Genomic DNA, 26,108 nt, shown 5'->3' on the forward strand with positions numbered 1-26,108 from the left:
TTAATAGGAATGTCTAATGCTTCACTATTAGGTTGCAACAATTAACTATTTATAACTCCCTACAGGTAAAACATTGTCCCTTGCCTCAATTCCTTTGTAAAGGCTGTTCTTGCCCAATTTAAGTTCCTCTGTTCTGTATTCTCATAGCAACTTGACAGCAACGGGTTTTTTTGTTTTTTACTCTGTGTTCTGTCACAATCTGTGCATAGCTTTATCACAGCACTTTTTGTATCTGTTTCCTTTACTGAACTGTAGGCTCTTTAAAGGAAGATACCACCATTTATTATGTTTTATATCTCAAAAAAAAAAAGGAAAAAAGTACAGTGCCTCGCCAACTGCCTCAATGCACAACTCCAGGGATACAAGGATACCATTCACATAGATTTCATGTGAAAGGCAGCTCCCAGAGCACAGACAGGATGTGAATAGTGCCCCCTTAGAAATGTGCAATGTGGTGGCTGTAGTACACAGCACACAGTAAGTGCTTAATAAATGTGTTCTCAACTACCAGTGACAAGCTCTGATTGTCAAAGCACCTACAACCTCAAATAATGGATTGCATTCCTGAATATTATGCTCATGGATGAGTTTATTTTCTAACTGACAATTTACGCTAGGTGAAACAGTCTCCAAACTAATATCTACATGGAACACTTATTACTTACTCATGTGGCTGAAAAAGTGAATTAATTATGTTCTGTAAACTTTTCAAAGAAAGAAGTCTGGGGAAAAAAAAGACCTATGTAGTGCTCAAACTATACTTTTAAAAATACTATTTTATTTATACTCATGTATGAAAAAAGGCTGTATTATCACGTTTACATACATACCAATATTGGAAACAGCTTGATAATGAATCATATCTAAATTTTATAAAGAACATTGTAACACTGATTGATTGGTTATAGACAGTAGAGTGGAGGGAAATCATTAGCTATAATTTGAATTTTAGGTAAAGAACAGCACCCTCTGAGAAGAATCAAATCAATTAGTAATAGTCATCTATACTGTAAAATAATATATAGGAAAGTTAGTGATTGTACTGATTTTATTACTTTTTGCTAAGCCATTTTATTTTCCTCACATTCAATGCAAAGAAATAAAACATAATATGAAGAAAAATATGTCCTCAATATTATTCACAATAAAAAGGGTCTGCTTCATTTTGCAGGCCTAGGTATATTTTACAATAGGGAGCACTTAATGGTTCAAGTAGATCAATGTACCATTTGGATTCTGATCCACTGAAGAGAACCTCATCCATACCTGGTGACTGAATTAACTCCATGGGAGCTGTGATAGACTGAACCATTTTTGTGGTATTCCCAGATCTCACTAAATAAAGAAAAGACCATAAACAAGGAACTTTACCAATCAATCTGTCCAGAAATTATATCTACAGGCTCTTTCTTTAGTATAAGATGGAAAAGCAGGCCCTTTCTTGAGTATACAGATACAAGTACTACTGTGGTCTAGAGATTGCTAAATTGATACTGTGTCTGGTATAATGAAGATACACATCGAGACCACAGTCAGATTAAGAAACTTCCACAACTTGTCTTAATTCTTCAAATAATGGAGCAAGTTCCTTTTCTAGGCTGACAATTAGTCCTAAAACAAAGAGATTAAGAAAATGAGAAAAGTTAGAAAAATGTTCCTGAAAAACTCTTCAAATTAAATCCCTTCTTGTTCAAAATTTATAGTTACTAAAAAGTATATGAGACATAGTTCATTCCCCATACCTAAAACAAAACACTGTAATTCTAAAAACGTAATCAAGAAAGTCATATTATGAAATTTGTTTTTATCATTATTAAAGAAGACAGATGAAAAATACTTGTGCATTAGAAGATACAGAATGAACTATACTCACTATAATTTTGTTAAAGAATTTTGAAAGGAAAAACCTTGATTTCTACCTTACTGTTTTAAAATGTGTATTGATTCAGAAATAATACACATGACTTTTACTCAAGAAGGTATACTTTTTTTTTCCTGAGCAAATTTTAAGGGACTATCAAAAGCTAGACAGGTAGGCTGCTTTGATTTTGAGCACAAAAATAATCAGAAATTTATAAATTCAACAAAGACAAGGCATAGATAGATATTTTAAATGAAAAAAATAATTTTAAAGCTGAATGGTAGGAGCATAAAACACACACTCAAATTTTTAAAAAGAATTTCAATGATAAATCTGGAAGACAAATTATTTTTGAAATTAGAAGATCCAGCTTCTCTTTACCAGAGTGAAAGGCTATACATCTTAGTGCCTTGCTTCACGTTCAAACAAATGAAGATTCTTCCTCTGTCTCACAGGAAAATATTAAAAGTGCCTGGGATTCTCAGGGCCAGGCTCTAAATACAGCACTAAAATATCACTCTATGTATAAACACAATTTCTAACAACTGATGACCTAGTATGTTGGAGTTTGGTGATTTATCACAACTGGATTTTAATACACTTACACAATATTAACGCTACCACTATCCTATGTAATTTACAAAGTGTTTTCACATATAGTGTTTTAGATATTCAAAAAGTTTAGAAATGGAAGAGAACTAACAGGTCATCAAATCTAAACTCCTCATTTTAAAGATGAGGAACTGGAGGACAGGCTTCAGTGATCTAGCTAGGATTAGAATTTGTTCAAACTGCTTGGAATGGAAAAAAAAAAGTGTATAACAATTCTAAACAGCAGTCAAATCTTAGGAGACAGAGCTTAAAATAAATTCCACTTAAACCAACAAGGAGTAAACAATTACAACTCAGCTGAATACTGTCACAATGTTACACATAAATATCCAGTGTTGGGTATGATACATAATGGGATTTTACTATCCTCTATATAAAGTTTCCTAGTGTTTGTTCTCAAATTCTTCAGCCCTTAAGAAGGGTGCGATCACCAAAACCACAGTAAAATATTATAAAAAGAAAATCAAAAGCAAACTAAAAAAACAAAAGAGTTGTGAGGTGTTCCTCCTACACACACTCTTTAAAACTAAATTCTCAATCAATTCATCTTGTCTGCTGTCTTTCAAGATTTAAAAATTCTAATTTAAAAGATTGGTCTATCTGAAGTTCCCCGGTTACAAACAGGCTCCGTTCCTTACTGTGTCTTTAAGTCAAAGTTGTTAAGTCAGAACAGGTGCATACAGTTCTTATCTAGCCTTACTTTAGTGCAAGAAAAGGCTCGAAGTGTTTTCAATAATTTAAAAGCTGCACGTGCAGCAAGTGAAGGTGACTGTGATGAAAAATTTGTCCTTAAGTCAGATGTTCATAACCCAGGGACATACTGTCCAAGGAATTGAACTCACCTTTAATAATTGTTTTCTCAAACTGTGGTTAACGTGAGCCAGATGTAGCACTCAAGAGTTGAAGATTGTTGTTGCTGTTGTGAGGTGCTGTCATTTCTGACTCACAGCGACCCTATGTAAAACAGAACAAAACACTGCCCGGTCCTGGGCAATCCTCACAATTGTTGCTATGTTTGAGCTTATTGCTGCAGCCACTGTGTCAATCCATCTCGTTGAAAGTCTTCCTTTTATCGCTGGCCCTCTACTTTACCAAGCATGATGTCCTTCTCCAGGGATTGGTCCCTCCTGATAAAAAGTCCAAAGTACATGAGATGAAGTCTCACCATGCTTGCTTCTAAGGAGCATTCTGGCTGTACTTCTTCCAAGACAGATTTGTTTGTTCTACTAGCACCTCATGGTATATTCAATATTCTTTGCCAACATAATTCAAAGCCATCAATTCTTCTCTGGTCTTCCTTAGTCATTGTCCAGCTTTCACATGCATATGAGGGAGACTGAAAATACCATGGCTTAGGTCAGGAGCACCTTAGTCATCAAAGTGACGTCTTTGCTTTTTAACACTTTAAAAAGGTCTTTTGCAGCAGATTTGCCCAGTGAAATACAGCATTTGTTTTCTTGACTACTGTTTCCATGGGTGTTGATTGCAGATCCAAGTAAAATGAAATCCTTGACAACTTCAGTCTTTTCTCCATTTATCATGATGTTGCTTACTGGTCCAGTTGTGAGGATTTTTGTTTTCTTGACATTGAGGTGTACTCTCCACTGAAGGCTGTAGTCTTTGATTTTCATCAATTAATGCTCCAAGTCCTCTTCTCTTTCAGCAAGCAAGGTTGTGTCATCTGCATATCACAGGCTGTTGATGAGTCTTCCTCCAAACCTGCAGCCACGTTCTTCCTCATGTAGTCCAGCTTCTCAGATTGCTCAGCATATAGACTAAGTATGGTGAAAAGACACAACCCTGAAGCACACTTTTCCTGATTTTAATTCATGCAGTATCCCCTCGCAAAATTTTACTCGCATGTGATATTAATGATGTTGTTTGATAATTTTTACATTCTGCTGGATCACTTTTGGAATGGCCACAAATATGGATCTCTTCCAGTCTGTTGGCCAAGTAGCTGTCTTCCCAATTTCTTGGCATAGATGAGTGAGCACCTCCAGTGCTGCACTCATTTGTTGAAACAGCTCAATTGGTATTCCACCAATTCCTGGAGCCTTGTTTTTCATCACTGCCTTCAGTGCAGACTGGGTTTCTTCCTTCAATAACCATCGGTTCTTGATCATATGCTACCTCCTGAAATGATTGAACATCAAATAATTCCTTTTGGTACAGTGGTTCAATATATTCCTTCCATCTTCTTTCGATGCTTCCTGCATCATTCAATATTATGCCCACAAAATCCTTCAATACTACAACTCAAGACTTGTATTTTCTCTTCAGTTCTTTCAGCTTGAGAAATGCTGACAATGTTCTTTCCTTTGGTTTTCTAACTCCAGGTTTCTGCACGTGTCATTAATACTTTCCTTAGTCTTCTTGAGCTGCCCTTTGAAATCTTCTGTTCAGCTCTTTTACTTAACTTCTTCCTTTTGCTTTAGCTACTCCATTCACGAGCAAGTTCAGAGTCTCTTCTAACATCCATTTTGGTCTTTTCTTTATTTCCCGTCTTTTCAATGACCTTTTGCTTTCTTCATGTATGATGTATTTGATGTTATCCCACAACTCGTCTGGTCTTGGTTGATAGTGTTCAGTGTGTCAACTCTATTCCTGAAATGGTCTTTAAATTCAAGTGGGATATACTCAAGGTCATATTTTTGCTCTCATGGACTTGCTCTAATTTTCTTCAGCTTCAACTTGAACTTGCATATGAGCTACTGATGGTCTGTTCCATAGTTGGCCCCTGGCCTTGTCCTGACTAATTATATTGAGCTTCTCCATCGACTCTTTCCACAGATACAGTTGATTTGATTCTTGTGTATTCCATCCAGCGAGGCCCACATGCATAGTCAACGTTTACACTGAAAAAGGGTACTTGCAATGAAGTTGTTAGTCTTGCAAAATTCTAACATGTGACCTCTGGCATCATTTCTATCACTAAGGCCATATTTTCCATATGATCCTTTGTTACCAACTTTCGCATTCCAATCACTAGTAATTATCAATGTATCTTGAGTGCATTTATCAATTTCAGACTGCAGAAGTTCATAAAAATCTTCAATTTCTTCATGTTTGTTTGGTGCGTAAATGTGAGTAACAGTAGTATTAACTGGTCTTCCTTGTAGGCATATGGATATTATCCTATCACTGACAGCACTGTACTTCAAGACAGATCTTGAAATGTTCTTTTTAACAATGAACGCAACACTATTCGTCATTTTTGGCATAACAGACCATACGACTGTCTGACTGAAAATGGACAGGACCAGCCCAGTTCAGCTCACTAATGCCTAGAATACCGGTATCTTTTTGTGTTTCATTTTTGACAACTTCCAATTTTCCTAGATTCACACTTCTTGCATCCCACGTTCTGATTATTAATGGATGTTTACAGCTGTTTCTTCTCATTCTGAGTTGTGCCATATCAGCAATGAAGGTCCTGAAAGCTGTACTCCACCCACACCATTAAGGTTGACTCTACTTTGAGAAGGTAGCTCTTCCTCAGTCGTATTTTCAGTGCCTTCTAACCTAAGGGGCTCATCTTCCAGCACTATATCAGACAATGTTCCGCTGCTATTTATAAGGTTTTCACTGGCCAAAGATGAGACAGCATCTAATTTTCTTTTCTATTAAAAATAAATCACCTTCCCTTACAGTCACCATTGAATAGAAAATAACCTCATAACATGCAGAAAGCATATATTAGCTCCAACAGATAGATAGCCAAACTAGGACTCGAAGTTAATTCACTTTCCTTGAAAACAAGGAAAAAAGACAGTGGAGCTTGTCGTGAATTTTTGTTTTCTAACTCTGAATCTACTATTCCTGTTAGACTGCTCAGATATGGTAATATAAAGAATTAAAAGTTGTATTTAAGGTAATTAAAACATACCTGTATTGGCATTGCTGCTGGCTATGAAACTCACCACTAAAGGTAAACGATTAAACTGAACCACCTAAAAAGGAAATAAAATCTGTTATATATTGTGTTTTAAAAAACTTGTATAACTAAAATATCTTAATCTTTAAAGTTTTAAAAAGGTTGATGTGTAAGATATTAGCCTAACATGAAGCATGGAAAAGAGGAAAGTATTTCCAAAAAACAGAAAACTAATTATCTCTTTGTGAAATGGGAGTAGTCTAGTAGCATCAAAACCTAACTTTAGTAAGGATAATGAGAATTAAGATCAGCTTAAAGCTGATTTCCATGAGGTGGAGGTCGGACACACCTCCATTCCCCAACCTTTTTACCAATTCTGACACCAGCTGTCCTCCTCACAGCACTCTCTACTTCTCTGCTGGGTTCAATAATGCATTGCAATGGCCACACAGAACTCAGAGCCATATTTACAGTTCAGTGGTTTATTAAGGAAGTAACAGGGTACGACTCAGGATCAGGATCAACAGGCTACAACCCAGTATCAAGATCACAATTAGGATCAGGAAGCACGTAGGCAAAGTGTGGAAGGTTCCTCCAAAGTGGAGAGCATATACCTCCCTTCTTCAGTGCAGGGCAGCTCTCAGCTCCTCTTGGTCATGCAATCAAACGGGTCCTTCTTTCTTGCTGTGTGTGCCACCTCTCAGCCATGCAGGCCTCCTATCAGCCCCAAGGACAGGCCTCTCTGCCTTCAGCCCCCCTGCCTTCTGCCTCTCCACTGCTAACTGACCCTGCTCATAAGCCAGCATAGCAGTTCTGATCAACCCTCTTAGCTGCATTTCTAACAGCAAGTTTCTACCATCACCAACTTTGCTGCAGGGCCCCTTCTCGGCCTCTCGGTGTCTTCAGTGTTACAGCCACTGACCCATGCTATAGCTCTTTTCGGCTTCTCAACTCTTCTCTGTGCATCTTGCCTCTTTTCTTGTCTCTCAGTCTTTCTTCTTTCTTCTTCTATCTGCCAACCTCTGTGGGGCTGGCAGCATATATAAGCAAACTGTTGGTCAATTTCAAAGCACGGCCCTCCCACCAGGGCCATGAACTGAGCAATCCCCTCTCAGGAGGGCACAGACACTTCATTTGCTTAAGTATACTGACCAATCCCTGCAAGGTGTGTAAAACAGACCAATCACAGGGCAAGCTGCAGCCCAGGGCCAGACAAAAAGTACCAAACCACAGGTTGTTTACAGTTTACCCAGGAAATGTTAATCAACCTGGACAAACGAAAGAAACCCTCTGGGACAGAAAACTAGCACAAAGGGAAAAAAAATCTCTCAAGCTGTTTTTTCGAAGAACCAAGTCAAAAGGCCACATAAAGGAACTCATTTCACCACACTGTCAGAGACATTAACACCATGGAAGCCTGAAAGCTTTCTAAGGTAAGCCTAGTTTTCTTCATCTTTTTATCTCTAAAGCCCAGCAGAGTGTCAATTACATAGTAGGGGCTCAATAAATATTTGGATAATTAAATTGCTAAAAGCAGTATTTTCTAGTCATTCAAGAGGTTGTATCTTTGTCATTTTTTTCTGCCACATTTGTACCACTGTGCTAATAGTATACATATATTTTAAAATTAACTACAAATCAACTACTTTTTCAAAAAATTCAGCTTCAACTTAAGTAGTATCTGGGAAATTAAAAGTCAGATGTATTGGTTATTTTTTTTGCTAATACACTTTAAAATACGTAAGTTTTAAAATAAAAAATTATTACTTGTATATCATCAGTAGGACATGAATTATACTCTAGGAAACACTGCTCTAAAGCAGAAGGGATTAATTTACTCTAAAGAAGAAAATGCAGCTGGAGATCAACAGATATGTAACAATTTCTTCCCTAAAAATAATATCCTCATTTAACATATGTACATTTCAAACCAAATGAAGGAATAAGCAGCAACAGCAAATTTAAAGGACTTGTCATTTGACTTTCAATGGAAAAGTTTTATCTGCCACAAAAACAAAGAAGTATGTCATTTGAGAAATCATAGCTGTTTAGCTAAGGGCACCATCTACTGGAGGTAAAAGTGACCTGACTTATCCTTCTTAGGATAAGATATACTTTATTATTAAATCTTTTAAAATACTTTTCCATGTTAATTATCTCCAGCTGTAAATTCTGAAGAAAATTACTACAGTTTAACTTAACTGGTTTGAAGGCTAAGAATTAAAACTCCACCTCCTCCAAAATTGAAATTTAGCATAATAACACAAGCCATTTTATACAGAAGGTAAAACAAAGATGGTTAAAATCAGCAAACAATTCAGTATTTATTAACTTACCTGGTAAGTGTTATAGTAACAGATAATACTTTTGTTTTTTGAGAGTCCAAGTTTGCTGCCTTGGTCCGTTGCAAGGGCAAAGGTAGATAAGAAACCAGGTCTCAAAGCATGCTCTGGAGCATTATCATTGGCCACTGGAAAATGATTTAAATAAAAATTAAGCAGAGGATACGGTAGGTAGAAGATTCATAGCCTTTTTTTTTTCCCCTCCATAAACCCATGAAAAATTGAGCACAAAGGTTTTGTGTCACAATACTTAAAATGTCATTAATTAGGTCTCCTCAATTTAGGTGGGAAAAATTGCTCAGTCAGAAGTTCAGTAACTATAATTAAGGGAAGAAATGCTGACTCTCACAATTTGTTTTAAAAATAATTAATACTAAATGTTTAAATGTTCTTGACATTTACTTTAAGCACAGATTAATCAGTACATTTAATAAACTGAATATTCTGGTTAACTGAAAGCCAAGCTAGAATAAAATTATGAAAAAAGCTACAGAGATCTCTGCTCTCATGAAACCCACAGCAGTATTTTTCATAGATACGAAAAAATCCTGTGGCTGACTATCTGCTTTAAGTTTCTCTCATTCAGGGTTTTAACACAGAGATCCTAAGAAAGAATGTTAAAAAACCAAAACAAAACCCACGGCCATCGAGTTGATTCTGACCCATAGCGACCCTATAACACAGAACAGAACTGCCCCATAGGGTTTCCAAGGCTGTAATCTTTACAAAAGCAGACTGCCACATCTTTCTCCCACAGAGCAGTTGGTAGGTTCAAACAGCTGACCTTTTGGTTAGCAGCCGAGGGCTTAACCATGCACCACTAGGGCTTGTTAGAAAAAATGTTAGAGCTAGAAAATCTCTTCGAGATTATTTTGCTCAAGCTCTCATTACAGAACCAAGAAAAGTCAAGCGACTTATCCACAATCACTCATATGTTTTATGGTGGGTTAGAAAGCACATTGGACCACATGACACTAGGAGATGATGAGCTTTAATACTATCTCAGCACTGACTCATGTACAACTTTGGAATGGCAATGAAGATTCTTTGCACTTGAACATCTTCATTTATAAAATGAAAGAACTAAGTTAGGCAACCTCTAAAGTTCCTTTCAATTTTAAAGTCTAAAATTATCCAACTCATGTGATAGCCAGGTGGAAAATAAATTGTAAACAAAGGGTGCAGAATATTATTTAATCTTTGGTAAAGCTATTACAGTGTGTCATATAACTGCCTTAAAACTATGAACATCCATTTTGATTGTGTCATATCATAGAAATAATTAGTAAAAATGGACTGAATTCACACTGACTAGTTCAGTGACATTGTGTATACTTAAAAAATGCTGGAAATTTGGCCAATAATTCTTGTTAGACTCTGATTAAAATTAATGTTAAATGTGAAAACTTAAAAAGAGAATAGTATTTCTGGTAAGAAAGCCGAAAATCAAGAAAGATTAAATAAATCAATATATGATGATTCAAACATATAGATGTTTATCCTGAAACTACTAGCAATTGTTAAAAAATATAAATGAGGAGGTGTGTCTGTGTGTACATATATCTAGTGGTATACATGCAGTCTTATCAGATTTATTAATGTTTTGTATTATACCACAAACGTCATTAATAGGAAACTGTACCTGTGATAAATCCATGCTTAAACTCTGTATGTTAACACGACACTTGACATGTAATAAATTACAGGTTCCAATCCAGTCCTCAACATACAAAAGCAAACATTAAGGCTATGTGTGCTGAACTTATTGAAATGGGTTTTATATGCTTCCTTCTTCACTACTCAGATAGAATTACACACATTTTCAGTCAAAAGCAAACATGACATTTGTAATTAAGTGCTTAGTTTTACCTTTAATAACAGGTACTCCATCTCTATCGGACACAACAATAGCATGGAGTCCTTCAACACTAGAAAGGAAAAAAAAAAAATTATAAAACATTTGATTTTCTCATAATATGCGCCTCAAAGTAGTAATGGTAATTTTCATTATGTTTCTGGGGAAAAAAAAAAAAACACGGGAACTCAATGTGTCTGCCAAAACTCTATGTGTCCGCCAAAACTCTTTCAGAAACTGAATGAATGTTTAATCAAGATGTATGTACAGTTTATTAATGAAGACCTAAAATATAGCTAATTCTTCACTAAACTTAATGCATTAATATTCCATGGTATAAAAAAGTATGGAAGGTCACCAGCAGTGATTACAATGACAAAAAGAGAGCCATTTTTTTTTCTCATTCATTCCACTATCGAGTGCCCAGATTGATGGCACTTAACACTTCTAATACTATGAAAAGCAAAAATAGACAGCTGCTGCCTGTACAAAGCTAAAAGGTGAGTAGACATCAACCAAATAATCTCATAACACAAATACAAAAAGTGCAACTGTGGAAAGTGCTGTTAAAAGGTCTAAGGGGATATGAGATTCTATAAAAGAGGCGGCTGGTGTAGGCAGGTAGGTTAGAGAAAGTTTCCCTGTGAAAGTGACACCTCAGCTGAGATGTTATGGCACTGAGTAAGAGAAGAGGGTTTGAGGAAAGATCACTCTAGGCCAAACGAACAGGGAAAAAAAGAATGAAGGCCAAACAGCAATCCTTTCAGCCATGCCTACATAAGGAATAAACAGAATGGCCAAGTGCATACATAGCTTTAAAGTTAGGAAGACCTGGGTTCTGGTCCACCATTTACAATTTATGCTACCTTGGGCCAGTTACAAAACCTCTCGAAGCTTCAGTTTAACAGTGTGAAAATGGAGATAACTGTGTAGTTATCTTATTTGGTTACTGTAAAATTGAAATAAAATAATGCCTGTAAAGCACAGGCTTATATCCAGTTAACTTTCAAAAGTAGTAATTATCATTAATTACCATCAGTGGTGTCATAATCTGTATACAAGGACAATGACATAATTTATTACTGTAAATTAAGTACTAAAATATCAGTGAAAATCCCTGGGAAATTAGCAGTTCAGAAATATATACTCTATATGTTCCCCGGACACCCTTTTAGCTCAGTAATGAAGTCAGTCCTGACGTTCACCCTTCAGCCAAAGATCAGACAGGCCCATAAAACACAACAAGACTAAAGGGGTACCAACCCAGGGGCAAGGACTAGAAGGCAGGAGAGGACAGGAAAGCTGGTAATAGGGAACCCAAGGTTGAGAAGGGAGAGTGTTGACATGTCAGGGGGTTGTTAACCAATGTCATAAAACAGTATGTTTACTGTTTAATGAGAAGCTAGTTTGTTGTATAAACCATCATCTGAAGTACAATAAAAAAAAGTATGTATATATATCTATATCTACATATACTCTAGAGCACAGTGTTAAAAATTATGAGGAAATATTCCCAAACTTTCAACATTTACACAAAACCTACAGCCCCATAACTATCTCGTAATATTTGTAAACAGCAACTCAGAAATATGTTCAATGTTGCTACTAACAGAATTATCCATTCATCATTGTGTTAAACTGAATGCTTTAATTTATAAGTGAGTAATAGTCACATTAACCTAATGTTAAAATACTGAAATTAAAGTCACATTATCAAAAACTTTAAAGTTAGAGGTGTTATTAAAATTTGAGAGGAAAAATGTTACAAACAAAATAACTTTATCTTCCCCACAAAATGTATTTATTATATATTGAGTAGCTCTAATGTTGATCAAAAAAAAAAAAAAAGTTGAAAAGTACTTGTTTCTTTGAATTCTGACAACTTTCATCTTTCAACCAGTGGAAAAAATCAGATAGTGGTGCTCATCCAAGAGATAAACACAATGAAGGACATTTGCAAAAACAATGAAAATCTTTCCATAATGCAAAGAGAGATTAGTATTATCCGTTATTTTAACGATGACTAAGGGCAGTTTGATTCAACTTCATAATCATTTCTTGAAAGTAGGCTTGTTGCATCCCAACAGCTAAGAGCATACAGAAATAATACTGGGATTACTTACAAGTAGTACAATGTACATTTCAATTTGCTGTCAGATGGATGTAAAATTAAGAGATTTGGACGCAGGTAGCCTGGCTTCAGGGTCCATACTTTAACTGTTGTGTCATGATGCCTCTCAACAATCAAGACAGCCAGTTACTTATTAAAGGAGTGTATGATTTTTATGTTTTAATTCTCTGTTAAATATCGTTCTTGGAATCTGTACTTCAAAATCTGGTTTAGACCCAAATCTCAGGATTTAAAACTTACAACTTTTTGTGTTTTAAAATATTTTATCATTGAATGACTAAAGCCAAACATGATGCCTTTGGTTGCTAATGAAACACTTGTGTTTTAGAATAAAAACGGTTGCTTTAGCAAGTTTAAGGTTTAGATTTCTACAGATTATTTTATAAAGTTTATTCTTTCTAAAAGGGTAGTAAATTTATTAACTCATCACAGTTTTTATTTACTAGTAAAATCTATTCATGTTACTTTTGCGTATTACATGTAGAACTGGAAAGGCCTTTTAAAATTGTGACCTGATTTCCTTAAGTGGGCACTTCAAATGTGTAAGAAATTTTTCTACTTTGTTGGAGTTTCATGTCCACGAATTTGAAATCTATTAAAAATAAAGTCCTTTTATTTCTACCTCCTCTTTTGGTACCGTTAGTAGGTATTTAGAAATTACCAATGAAATATGAAAAAAGAAGCTACTAGCATGGTAGTGCACACTTTTTAAACATGTTTGTAGTATTCTTTTTATCTGCTTTTTGTTTATTTTTTGAACAGGTAATAAACACAGCATGTTATTGACTGAATTGTGCCCATCAAAAACATATATTGTAAATCCTAATCCCTATACTTGTGGATGTAACCCCATTTTGGAATAGGACTTTCTCTTATGTAATGAGACCACATCAGTGTAGGGTGTGTCTTAAGCCAATCACTTTTGAGATATAAAAAGATCAGTTCAGGCACAGAGACCAGGAGCTCTGGTGAACCAATGGTTAAGTGCTTGGCTGCTAACCAAATGGTGGTGGTTCTAACTCACCCAGCAGCTCCGTGAGTGAAAGACCTGCTGATCTGTTTCCATAAAGATTACAGCCAAGAAAGCCCTATGGGGTGGTTTTAGTCTGTCACATGGGGTTGCTACGAGTCAAAAATTGGGACAGCACCTAACAAGCACAGAGAAGAAAGCACAAGTGGAGGAGAAAACACAAGTCATGTGAAGAATGTCAATAAACCGAGGAACAGAAGCTGAAAAGACACAAAAACTGTCATCAGAACCAAGAGATAGAAAGCCTGTCCCTAGAGACAGCGCCCTGAACTTGGTTTCGACTCATAGCCTATGTACAACAAAATCAAATACTGCCTGGTCCTGTGCCATACTCATGATCCTTTGAGTCCACTGCTGAAGCCACTGTGTCAATCTATCTTGTTGAGGGTCTTCTTTTTTGCCAACCCTCTACCAAGCATGATGTCCTTCTCAAGAGACTGGTTCCTCCTGATAACATTCCCAAAGTACATGAGTCATAGTCTTGCCACTCTTGTTTCTAAGGAGCATTCTGGCCGTACTTCTTCCAAGACAGATTTGTTCATTCTTCTGGCAGTCCATGGTATATTCAATACTCTTCACCAATAACTCAAAGGCATCAATTCTTCTCAGGTCTTCCCTATTCATTGTCCAGCTTTTGCATGCACAGGAGGTGACTGAAAATACCACGGCTTGGATCAGGTGCACCTTAGTCCTCAAAATGACAGCCTCACTTTGTAACACTTTAAAGAGGTCTTTTGCAGCAGACTTGCCTAATGCAACACAGTATTTGATTTCCTGACTAATGCTTCCATGGGCACTGATTGTGGAGCCAAATGAAATTAAATTCTTGACAACTTCAATCTTTTCTCCATTTGTCATGATGTTCTTATTGGTCCAGTTGTGAAGATTGTTTTATGTTGAGGTGTAATCCATACTGAAGGCTGTAATCTTCGATTTTCATCAGTAAATAACTTCAAGTCCTCTTCGCTTTCAGCAAGCAAGGTTGTGTCATTGGCATATTACAGGTTGTTAATGAGTCTTCCTCCAATTGTGATGCTGCGTTCTTATTCATATAGTCCAGCTTCTCGGATTATTGGCTCACCATACAGATTGACTAAGTATGGTGAAAGGATACAACCCCGACGTACACCTTTCCTGATTTTAAACCATGCATGAACGACTGTCTCTTGGTCTATGTACATATTCTTCATGAGCATAATTAAGTGTTCTGGAATTCTCATTCTTTGCAATGTTATCCATAATTTGTTATGATCCACACAGTCGAATACCTTTGTGTAGTCAATAAAATACAGGTAAACATCTTTCTGGTATTATCTGCTTCCAGCCAAGATCCATCTGACATCAGCAATGATGTCCCTGGTTTCACATCCTCTTCCGAACCCAGCTTGAATTTCTGGCAGTTCACTGTCTTTGTACTGCTGCAACCGTTTTTTAACAATCTTCAGCAAAATTTTACTTGCATGTAATATTGATATTGTTTGATAATTTCCACATTCTGCTGGATCACCTTTCTTTGGAATAGGCTAAATACGGATCTCTTCCAGTCAGTTGGCCAGATAGCTGTCTTCCAAATTTCTTGGCATAGACAAGTAAGCACTTCCAGTGTTGCACCCGTCTGTGGAAACATCTCAATTGGTATTCCGCCAATTCCTGGAGCCCTGTTTTTCACCATTCCCTTCAGTGCAGTTTGGACTTCTTCCTTCAGTGTCATCAGCTCTGGATCATATGTTACACCTCCTGAAATGGTTAAACGTCAACCAATTCTTTGGTATAGTGACTCTGTATTCTTTCCATCTTGTTTGGATGCTTCTTGCATCCATCAATATTTTGCCCATAGAATCTTTCAATACTGCAACTCAAGGCTTTAATTTTCTCTTCAGTTCTTGAGAAACGTCGAGTGTGTTCTTCCCTTTTGGTTTTCTAACTCCAGGTCTTTGCATATTTTATTATAATACTTTACTTTGTCTTCTCGAGCTGCCCTCTGAAATCTGATCAGCTCTTTCAACTTCATCATTTCTTCCATTTGCTTTAGCTACTCTACGTTCAAGTCCAAGTTTCAGAGTCTCTTCTGACATTCAGTTTGGTCTTTTTTTTCTTTCCTGTCTTTTTAATGATCTTCTACCTTCTTCATTTAGTCACCATAGTTTAATTAAATAATATCACTCCACCAACAACACGATGCAAATTTCAGTTAGCACGGTGTATTAACTGAGTACCTGCATAACGTAGAAACCTGGATTTTAAAGTCTTCAGTGCACAAATCACTACATTAATAACTATGCAAATAACAGTTCATGCAGATACAGCAAAACATGTAGATTTTTCTTTTTCTTTTCTGCTTAGGGCTCCCCTCCCCCCAGACTGTTTTTAAGAGCAGTTTTAGCTTTACAGAAAAATGTGAATTCTCATTTATCCCCTTCACCTGGATACTGTCTCTCCTATTAACATCTTTCATTCCTGTGGTACATTTGTTACAACTGATGAACCAACATCCAGACATTATTATTATCTAAAGTCCAAATTCACATTAGGGCTCACTCTTGGTGTTGTACTGTCTTGTAGGTTTTGGCAAATGCACGTCAGGTAACCACTATTACATACAGAATAGTTTTACTGGCCTAAAAATGCCCTGTGCTTCATCTATTAATCCCCTCCCCGCCCCGCAAGAATCCCTGGGAACCAATGACCTCTTCATTGTCTTTAGAATTTTGTGTTCTCCAGGATGCCATATAGTTGGAATTGTAATCGTACAGTTTGTATTTTTTTTAGACTGGCTTCTTTCACTAAGCAGTATGCATTTAAAGTTCCTCCATGGCTTTTTGTGGTTCGATAGTTCATTTCTTTTTATTACTAAATAATACTCCAATGTATGGATGTACCAGTTTGCCTATCCATTCACCTATTGAAAGACATCTTGGTTGTTCTCAATTTTTGATAAAGATGTTATAAATATTTGTGTGCAGCAAAGCATATAGCTCTTTTGCCTCCTTGTCTCTCAATGAAAAACTATGTGATATTTTACAAAAATGGATAATTGAAAGAGGGAACTGGCTAACAAAGATGAAAATGCAGGACAGAAATGAAAAGTGATAATGCTGGATGTGAAATATGAATGGCAATAAATTGACTTACAGAAGAAATGGCTGACTGAGGGAATGCTGGCACTGTCGCCATTAAACTCTAGATTTGCAGCCAGAGGAAGTTAGTGAAGGCAAACTTACACAGATAAGGAATGTGGTTATGATGAAAAGGATGAAGATGGCTGAGGGGAAGTGACGTCAGCAAAAAATTTCACTTTAAGGAAAATCTCCAAGGCGTTTCACAACATTAAAGGGACAAAGGAGAAAATGTTGGAAGCTGATCCAAACATAAAAAAACCCACTGCCGTCAAGTCAATTCTGACTCATAGCAACCCTACAGGACACAGCAGAACTGCCCCCTAGGGTTTCCAAGGAGCGGCTGGTGGATTCGAACTGCTGACCTTTTGGTTAGCAGTCGAGCTCTTAACCACTACACCACCAGGGCTCCCAACTTAAGAAAGAATATGCCAATTTGTCAAAGCATAGAAAAGGTGCTTGTTCCTTACCTTAAGCCTATGACAAGGAGGAGGCACTATTCAAACTACTCTTGATAAGGTTTTACAAAAAAATAAAACATTTTAATTCTCAATGTTCTCAACGTTTTAAAGTATACTATACTACATAAACATTAGTTTTACAACCAAAAATAAGTTTTAAATAAATTTAAAATAAATATTTTAAAATTTAAAATAAACTTTAATATCTTAAAAAATAACTTTTAAAGGTCATATGAAACAACTGTAATTTTTCCCACTGATTACTAAAACTGCTTTGCATATTTTCAGCTTGCACAGTCATTTTTATGGCCCTGCACTCCGATGTGGAGCTAGAACTGCCTGCATTGCTAACCACTGTTAAGAACAGAATCAGCAGCCTGTCTCTGTAATTTGCCAGTATAAGTAAAAACAGATGCAAATATTGCATTAACACAAAATCAATGGTAACAATTATTTAACATTTCAATAGTTTTCTCTATGAATACAGAAAAAAACATGGATAAATCAAAACTAGAAAATAAAATATCATTTATTTCTAGTGCTTTGTAATTAGAGTAGTTAAGGGCACAAGCCAATATAGGCAACTCACACCAAACAATGCCAGCAAGATCCAGTTTTTCTACCTACAGGAATGAACTGATTATCTAAAACTTTTGAAATGTCAAACAGATTTGGGAGACATGAAATAATAAAAGATCTCACCACATATTCCGCTACATTAAATCAAAGGTTATTACATGTTAGAATGGATGTCTCAAGTCATATCCCTCTCTCTCATTTCTCTCAACTCTTAGGCATTCTGAGTTATTTGTAAATAGATGTGGACATAAAGGAAAGCTGTGAAGGCACCATTTTTACATGGGGAATTCAACTAAAGTGACAAAGTCCTTTGCAACAGTGAAATATCTAAAAGTAAGTTTTCTGACTTAAGAGTGCAGCAAATGGATTGTGTGCAGGTAAAAAAAAAAAAAAAAAACTTGTGATTTTTCATGTATGAATTGCTATCTAAGTCTAGCATTCTCAGGTTACCTAGACTCAGCAATTAGGTCTTAAAAGCGTGTTAAATGTAAAGGCAAGTTATTAGCTTTTTTCCTTCCCTTGAAGTAACTAACTACTTCAAAGTATACTTCAATAAACTGTTATCATAGTATATTTGAAAGAACTCTAAAGTGGCAAGAAATCTGAGTTCTAGACATCCAGCATCCATTAGCTGTTTAACCTCAGAAAAGTCAGGTGACTATTTTAGGCCTCATATTATCTGCCAACTCAAGGGGACATCATTGGTATCATCTAAGGTTACAGTCAGGTATTGGAAAGTACTAAATAATAGCACTTTATATATACATAATGACATTGATCTAAAATAAATAGAAACAAAATATTTCCTACATTCTGTTATGCAGAATTTTTTCAGTAAATTAATTTTTTACCTTGGTAATTTTTTATACAGGAATCTCTTTAGGTCCTAAAAGAGAAAAATATTAAAAAACCATATTATAATAATATATCTTCCACCAGTTTTCTGGATACCATCCTATCCACATTTCAGGAACTTTAAATCATATTCATAACTGTGTTGTTTGTATTTTCTCTGATTTTGATATTTACTAATTGTGTGACTTGGAATAAGTTAATTAACCTTTTCTCTAAGCCTAAATTTCACTATTTGTAAAGTAAGGCTACTCATGGAGCCTATTTTATAAGATTGTTGTTAGGGTTTATTGAGAAAATGCATACAAAGTGATTAGCATACCTGGTAATGGGAAACAAAAATTACATCAGCTGTAAAATTAAGATTATACGTTTCATACTATTTTACATCCTGTTGCTATTGTTGTGTTCACTTGAGAATATATGATGACCATCTTTCCATATTTATAGATAAGATTTTCTAACACCACTTTTAATGATTCTCACATGATTAAAGATAAGCGACAACACACATAAAGTGTTTAAGCATGAAACATTAATTAAACCAAAATAACAAAACCAGTTGCCCTAGGGCTGATTCCGACCCATGGCAACCCCATGCGTTTTAGAGTAGAACTGTGCTCCATAAGGTTTCAATGGCTGATTTTCAGAAGTAGATTGCCAGGCCTTTCTTCCGAGGTGCCTCTGGGTGGAGCTGAACTACCAACCTTTCAGTTAGCAGTGAGCACATTAACTGTTCGCACCACCAGGGACTACTAAAACATAATTAGAACTAAAGAAATGGAAGATTATTTTATTTTGTCTCATTACACTCTCTCATCTGGGAAAATTGACAATCTAGGTTTCAATTATGACATCTATGTAGATGCATAAGATAGATAACTGTTCTTTGGAACCTCTAACCCCTGCAATTCTCTAAACCTGAATGTATCACTGCCAGCTTACCTTGCTCTCAACACACACACACACACACACACACAGAACTCATCCTGTGTCCCCCAGATTTCCTCAATTCTTCTTTTCTCCAGTAATGGCACTACCAATCTCTTGATTTTAGGTTTGAAACCTAGAGTACCATTTAACCCTAACTCACATGTGTCACTTTTAAATCACGTGTCAAATAAAATGTTTTTAAATTGATCTTTTCCTCTATTTTCCCACAGACACTGGTTTGTTTTTTTTTTTTTACTATTTATGACTTGCATTAGTCTCCCAACTGGTATCCTGGTCTCCCATTTCTTTCTAACCTTTCCTACACTGTGCCAATCATATTCTCCTTCTCTAACCCTTTATTGAAGTGGTTCTCAACCTTGCTATAGAAATCACTTGGAAAGCTTTGAAAATGTTGATGTCTGGGTTGGAGGTATTCCCTGGATAATTTCCTGTGCAGCCAAGGTCTGAATGGCTCCTCAGTGTCTACTGGATTATATACAAATTCTTTAGACATTTGAGGCTCTCTACAATATGGTGCAGATCTAATCTTAACAGTTCTGCTTCCTCATATATATCCTCAGCTTCAGCCAAGCTGGTCTACTCACAGTTTCTCCACACACACCTGTCCCTTCTTACCTCTCTGACTTTGTTTATGCTATTCATTCTACTAGAAATACTTTCCTCTTAACCTTTCAAAAAAAAAAAAAATGCTACTCATCCTTTAGAGCTAAATCTCAACCATCAAATACTCCAAATAGTCTTTTCTGATAGACAAAACCCATCTGTAATCCTTTCCTCCATTTAATTTTCACACTATTATGTATACATATCTATGATCACTTACCTTCTCTATTAATCGTAAAAACCCTTACAGAATTATGCCTTAATCATCTTTATTTTACCCATAGCCCTTATCATAGCAACTTCTGCAAGGCAGATGCTCAATATTTAGTAATTTGATTATGCCCGAAGAATAATTAAGGTCTCAAAACTATAATGGATAGCACTAAAAAAAAAAAAAAAAAAAGCAGGTGGTAAAGGCATAAAAAGTTCCTAAATCTTTGAAGAATATAATCCTGCAACCCAAAAAGAAAAACTGGATTTGTATTAACGTTGACCGATGTTGAATGACCATTTAGTGTGGTGGATAAGAGTATAGACTTTGGAGCCAGACTGTCTGCGCTGGTCTCTTGACTTCACCACTGTGTAACCTTGGTCAAGTTACTTGATCTTTTTGTGCCTCTGCATCTCCATCTATAAGACAGGAATAATAATACCTACCTTCTAAATACTGTTATAAAAATAAGGTAAATTAGTATATATTCAATGTTTGGAAGAATATTCAGCAAGATAACAACAGGATGTAAAATATAAACATTAGTATTAGTAATTCTCTGCACTTTCCAGTAACTAGTACAATTGAGTTCATAAACTTAGAATTTGGGTTTTACTGCTGTGCTAAAGAGGAACTTCAAATTTTTACAGTAATCCCAAGTGAGACAGCATCACTGCTTACTGGAAAATAAAGCATTCAGTGCACATGTCCTACTGACCACAAGGTGACTGGAAAGACTGCACACCGTCATTTAGAAGTTCAAACAGTAAATACATAGAGCTTCTCTTATGCTCACAGGATTAGGGTATGACAATACAATTTTCTCACCCTCAATCATCTTAGTAAGAGTCTCTCCTCAAACCCCATTCTAGGCAGAAACTCAGAACCCCACAAATCATTCATATCAGTCTCTCACTCCAGAGCCTAGAGGAAAAAATTGGGAGAGGGGACCTAAAACAAAAATCTCTACATGGGGAGTTCTACCTCTCCCCGCCCAGTAGCCAAACTCCCCACCCTCTCCTGTTTCATGTGTGGAAGTGGAAACTCACATCCGCCATGATGAACCCCCTTCTCCCGCAGGATCAATCTCCACGCCTGAAAGAGAAACCCCTGATGACTATCCCCTCGAAACTTCCTCGCCCTCTCCACCCCCGGCCAAAAGAGCGGGTTCAGCCCTCGTAGGGACCAGGGCCGACTCCGCGGCTCTAGGACTGGGCCAGGGAGGCCGAAGGAGTAGGAGTTCCCGGAGACCTCGACGGGTAGCCGGAATGCCTTACCTCAGCCCACTCCACCCCTCCCCCGCACCCCAGGTCTGGGCCCAAAGGCTAGGACAAGCGGTGCCCTCTCCTTCTCTTCTGATTCTCCCTCCAACAACCCTCCCTCGATATCCCCGGGCACAAGCCCATATGCCGGGCAAAGTGGCGCCAGTTACCTGGGTTTCTGCTCCCGGGAATGCCCGGGTTCTCTCTGCTGTCACTTCAGGGACAACCTCAGAGACAGGGTCCTCTGCAAACGGCCGTCACATGATGTGTGACCTCCTTTGCTCTCCAGGAAGCACTTCTTACGCCTCCGACGCCCGGTGACACAGGATTTCCGGGGTGGGTCGGCGGAAACTGAGCGCGCTGCCGCTCGCGCCGCCTCGCCCCGCCCCCGCACGGTCCCGCGCCGGCTCACTCACCTCGGACCTGAAGGATTTGGACTGTTGGAGAGGCGATTCTTAAAAAATTGCTGGGCCCGAAAGCCGCCAGAAAATGTATGCATGGTTTGTGCAAGAAGATGTTTTTGTGCGGAGAACGTACATAAATTTTATGTTTTTTAGGGTCGTTTACCTTAAAAAGCTCTTCTTGCAAATGAGTATATTGGAAGGGAGGGCGTTAACGAGCTGAACTGTAGGTATGAGATTGATTGCACGGGATTAGAAATTCCAGGTCTACAGATTTCTGATCCCCATTTCCTAGTCTCTTTGGGCTTTCCCATGGGTGCCACCCTACATACTCTTTGCTCAAGGTCTTGTCTAGATTGAATCGAAGAGCCGTGGGCTTTCCGGAGCGATCTGGGAGCCGCGTGAGCACCCCAAGCGTCGGCTTCTTTTAAGGTACGCACATATTGCACTACCTTTTCTCATTGGTTCTTGACATGTGGGATTGCCTTCTAAACATTGCCTGTAATATTTTTTGCTTGGTGCCTTGCTTGTTTGCACATTTAACAAAAAGTTAACAGTAGGTGGTAGGATTACAAAGTATGGTAAAGGGGGAAACCCTCTCTGATCACCTTAGCCCAGGGTTTCTCAGTCCCTGCACTCTTGGTATTTTGGGCTAGATACATCTTTGTTGTAGGGGGCTGTCGTGTGCCTATGCTCACTAGATGCCAGTCTAACCCCCTCCCATATCCTCACCCCCCACTCACTCACACTCTTGTAACAACCAAAAATCCCCTGGGGGGCAAAATCGCACCCAAGTTGAGAACACCGCCTTAGCGCCTCCTAGGAAAACTGAAGTTCATGGCTTTAGTTGCAGATTACCTTTGTTTTCATTTATTCAAAACCGGGTAGTGTATCTTGGAAAACAGATTTATGGAAACTTGTTTAGGACTGATCTTCATTTCCAGCCCCTGAAAGCAGGAGTGCAAAAGGAATTCCTGCAGCTATCCGTGACAGGAGGAAATCATAGAGTTCCCAGATGTCACAAATGAGCTACTGTAATATAATTTTTTAAAAATGCTGTCTAGACCGTTTTGAGGCCCTGGCTGAAGGCTAGTCCACCATTCCCCTTCTTGAGCAGCTGATGAAGTCCACTCTCCGGCCACTCCCTTTTTCAGGTTCTCACATTCCTGGGCCACTGTGCACCCATCCTAACTGCCCCAGGGCCAGGTTCCTAACAACTCAGGACAGCCCTCTAAGCCCCCTGAGCTAGCAGAATTATTCAAGAATGCCTGTTCCCCAGGAAGCCGGAAAAATCTAGCTAACCCTGCCCTGCTTGCCACACAGAAGCCCTTTCCTACAATTTGTTGTTAGTCTCTGGGTGCAACCCCACGTGGCCCTGCAACATGGCCTGTTGTGCCTCCCTGTCTCTAGGAACTGTGAGCATAATAAACCTAGTTACTTTTCAGGGTCTTGTTGACTCTTCTTTCCCTTGTCGCACCTGACTTACCATCCAAAAAACCTGTTTGAGCACCTACTAAGCATTACAAGTGAATTTGAGAGTTCCATAGCAGTTGACATCATTATAGATCACTTCCTTTTCGTTATTTAAAATCTTTGATTTCTAAGCTTCTGGGACACTGCATTATTTGTTTCAGGTCCCCACCCACTCCAGTCTCTAACTCTTCAGATGATGGCATTTCCTAAGCTTATCTTAGGTTCCTCTGCAATGTTCTCTTTCCCATGTTCTGAGAATGTGAGTCCTAAGTCTGCATCTTTCCTCTGAGTTCTAGATTCACATTCTCAGCTGCTTGCTGGATGTTGGATATTTCTACATACATACCTTACTGTCAGCTCTAACTCAAAAGCTCTAAAAAACTTTGTGTCTAATAAACCTGTCTCTGCTGATTTTTTATGTCTGTATTAGAACCATGATTCTACAAGTCAGGAATTATGTTTGGCTGCTCTCTTTTCTTATGTCTTTTCTTCCCTAACAATGACTTTTGCATCTATACTTTTGCTATTATTGATTCAGACCATATTTCTACTCAGCAAGACTATATCAATAGCCACTTAATAATTGCCAGGTAAACCTTCCTAAAACACTGATTATTACTGCCTGCTCAAAAAGTCTTTAGTGATGTACCATCGCAGACAAAGTTGACAGTCTTTAATCTGGCACTAACATATTCTGTTTTACTTCTAAATACATCTAATGTGAATCTTCTACTCTAGCCAAATTGATTACCTCATCCTTCCATCAACATGATTTGTACTTTCCCACACTGGTTCTGGAGGTTTATTTCATCTGGAAAGCTTATTTCTCTACCTTAGCTACTTAAATCTTGTTTCCCTAGAACATCTACCTCAAATACTACCTTCTTGCCCATCACATTCTCTTGAATGATGCTATATACTACCAATAATGATTGATATTAAACACAAACCTATCGCTAACCCTATAGGGCAGAGTAGAACTGCCCATAGGGTTTCCAAGGCTGTAAATCTTTACAGAAGCAGACTGCCACATCTTTCTCCGGAGCGGCAGGTGGGTCTGAACTGCTGACCTTTTGCAGCCAAGCACTTTAACCACTGTGCCCCCAGGGCTCCCTTCACAGCATACTGGTATTTATATATACAGTTAATAAACGCATTGCATATATTAAGAAACCAGAATTTAAAAAGTTGAGATCTTTGTTGTATATAACAGGTAAGAGAAGTTTAAGAGAAGCAGAAACAAAGGCTCTTACATCACCAATAAAGTTAGAAATAAAAGTATGACACTGTATTTCATTGATTCTTAGATGGATTTCCCCCTAACATGTTAACATCTCTGAAATCAAGATGTATCTTAAAATTGATTGCTTATTAGATCTGATGAAATACAATGATATTTTCCCTTATATTTGACGAGAAATGTGACGGAATTTATTAACTTTCCATAGCCTGTATTATATGGGATTAAGTAGACATGGTGATGAACACAATGTAGGAGATGGGGATCAAAGGCAGTGGGAAAGTACACAAGGTCTAAAGAAAAGACTGTAGTGGTTGGTTTCTAGGCATCATGACGCCAGATTCCGGTTCTCCTCTTCCAAATTTTATCCCTTAAATTTTCTAGATATGCCAATCATCGCTCAGGAGAGAAAAAGTTAAATGTTTTATTTGAATAACAAGAAGCTCTTCAAATTATGTAAAATACTACTACTGCTACCAAAACTAAAACCAAACCTGTTGCCATCAAGTCGATTCTGACTCATAGTGACCCTAAAGGACACAGTAGAACTGTCCCACAGGGCTTCCAAGGAGCGGCTGGTGGATTCGAACTTCCGGCCTTTTGGTTAGCAGCCAAGTGCTTACTGCACCACCAGGGCTCCAAATTTTAAAAATCCTTAGTATTTTTGCAATAGCAACTTTCAAAATAATAAAACTCACAAATACTGAGAAGTAACTCATAAGTCAACTATATCATAATTCTACATATGTTGGGTTCTTCTTCATTTTCAGTATGAAATATTGTTTGGAATAAAGAAGTCAGTAACGGGTTTGGTTTTGGTTTATCTGCTTTAAGACTGTATTTTAACATATCCATTCTAAATGGGGGCATATCTGTAATAATACCATAACAGGACATACAGATGGAAAATAACTGACATGGAAGTATGAGGAATAAGAAACAAGTTATAATTCTAAGCAGACATATAGCTAATTTGCAATACAAAGTATGTCCTTTGAAATGTGCTTCAAAAAATGCTGTTATCTTTGTACATGGGATCAAACTAAGGAATTTATTATATGTTAAAAAGCAATGTAACTATGAACTAGAACCCCAGTTCCACTTTTCTCTTTAAAACCAACCAACCTTTAAAACTACACATAGCTGTCATTAAGAACAATATATATAAAATAAACAAACCAAAAGTAGTATTTTGGTTTTGAACACTTAGGAACACTTTCAGATGCAAAAGAAATTCTCTTAATTGGA

General features: G+C 37.3%; 1 protein-coding gene across 2 annotated transcripts; it reads right to left on the reverse strand.

Moving 5' to 3' along the window:
• Window positions 1-217: 217 nt before the first annotated feature.
• Window positions 218-22,157, reverse strand: LAMTOR3 (late endosomal/lysosomal adaptor, MAPK and MTOR activator 3). 2 transcript variants are annotated; one of them, XM_023734716.1, is made up of 8 exons: window positions 21,917-22,157; window positions 21,534-21,579; window positions 20,782-20,903; window positions 18,716-18,750; window positions 10,562-10,620; window positions 8,687-8,820; window positions 6,363-6,426; window positions 218-1,611 (listed from the first exon to the last, which is right to left on the reverse strand). In XM_023734716.1, the coding sequence occupies exons 3-8, from the start codon at window positions 20,782-20,784 to the stop codon at window positions 1,538-1,540; spliced, it is 369 nt and encodes a 122-aa protein (XP_023590484.1). In that variant the 5' UTR covers window positions 20,785-20,903; window positions 21,534-21,579; window positions 21,917-22,157; the 3' UTR covers window positions 218-1,537. The 2 variants fall into 2 exon arrangements, with proteins under 2 accessions (XP_023590484.1, XP_004380240.1); XM_004380183.2 differs by lacking the exon at window positions 20,782-20,903 and having other exon boundaries at window positions 21,917-22,111.
• Between the last annotated feature and the right edge of the window lie 3,951 nt (window positions 22,158-26,108).

The sequence above is a fragment of the Trichechus manatus genome, unplaced genomic scaffold (assembly GCF_000243295.1).
Source record: "Trichechus manatus latirostris isolate Lorelei unplaced genomic scaffold, TriManLat1.0 scaffold00071, whole genome shotgun sequence".
In the NCBI taxonomy this organism is placed as follows: Eukaryota; Metazoa; Chordata; class Mammalia; order Sirenia; family Trichechidae; genus Trichechus; species Trichechus manatus.

Excerpts from the sequence above, each read along its gene's own strand:
- LAMTOR3 (XM_004380183.2), bottom strand. Across the intron at positions 8,821-10,561 it reads TGGAGTACCTGTTATTAAAG|TGGCCAATGATAATGCTCCA; the intron begins GTAAAACTAAGC and ends ATCATTTTCCAG. Across the intron at positions 6,427-8,686 it reads GTTACTATAACACTTACCAG|GTGGTTCAGTTTAATCGTTT; the intron begins GTAAGTTAATAA and ends TTTCCTTTTTAG.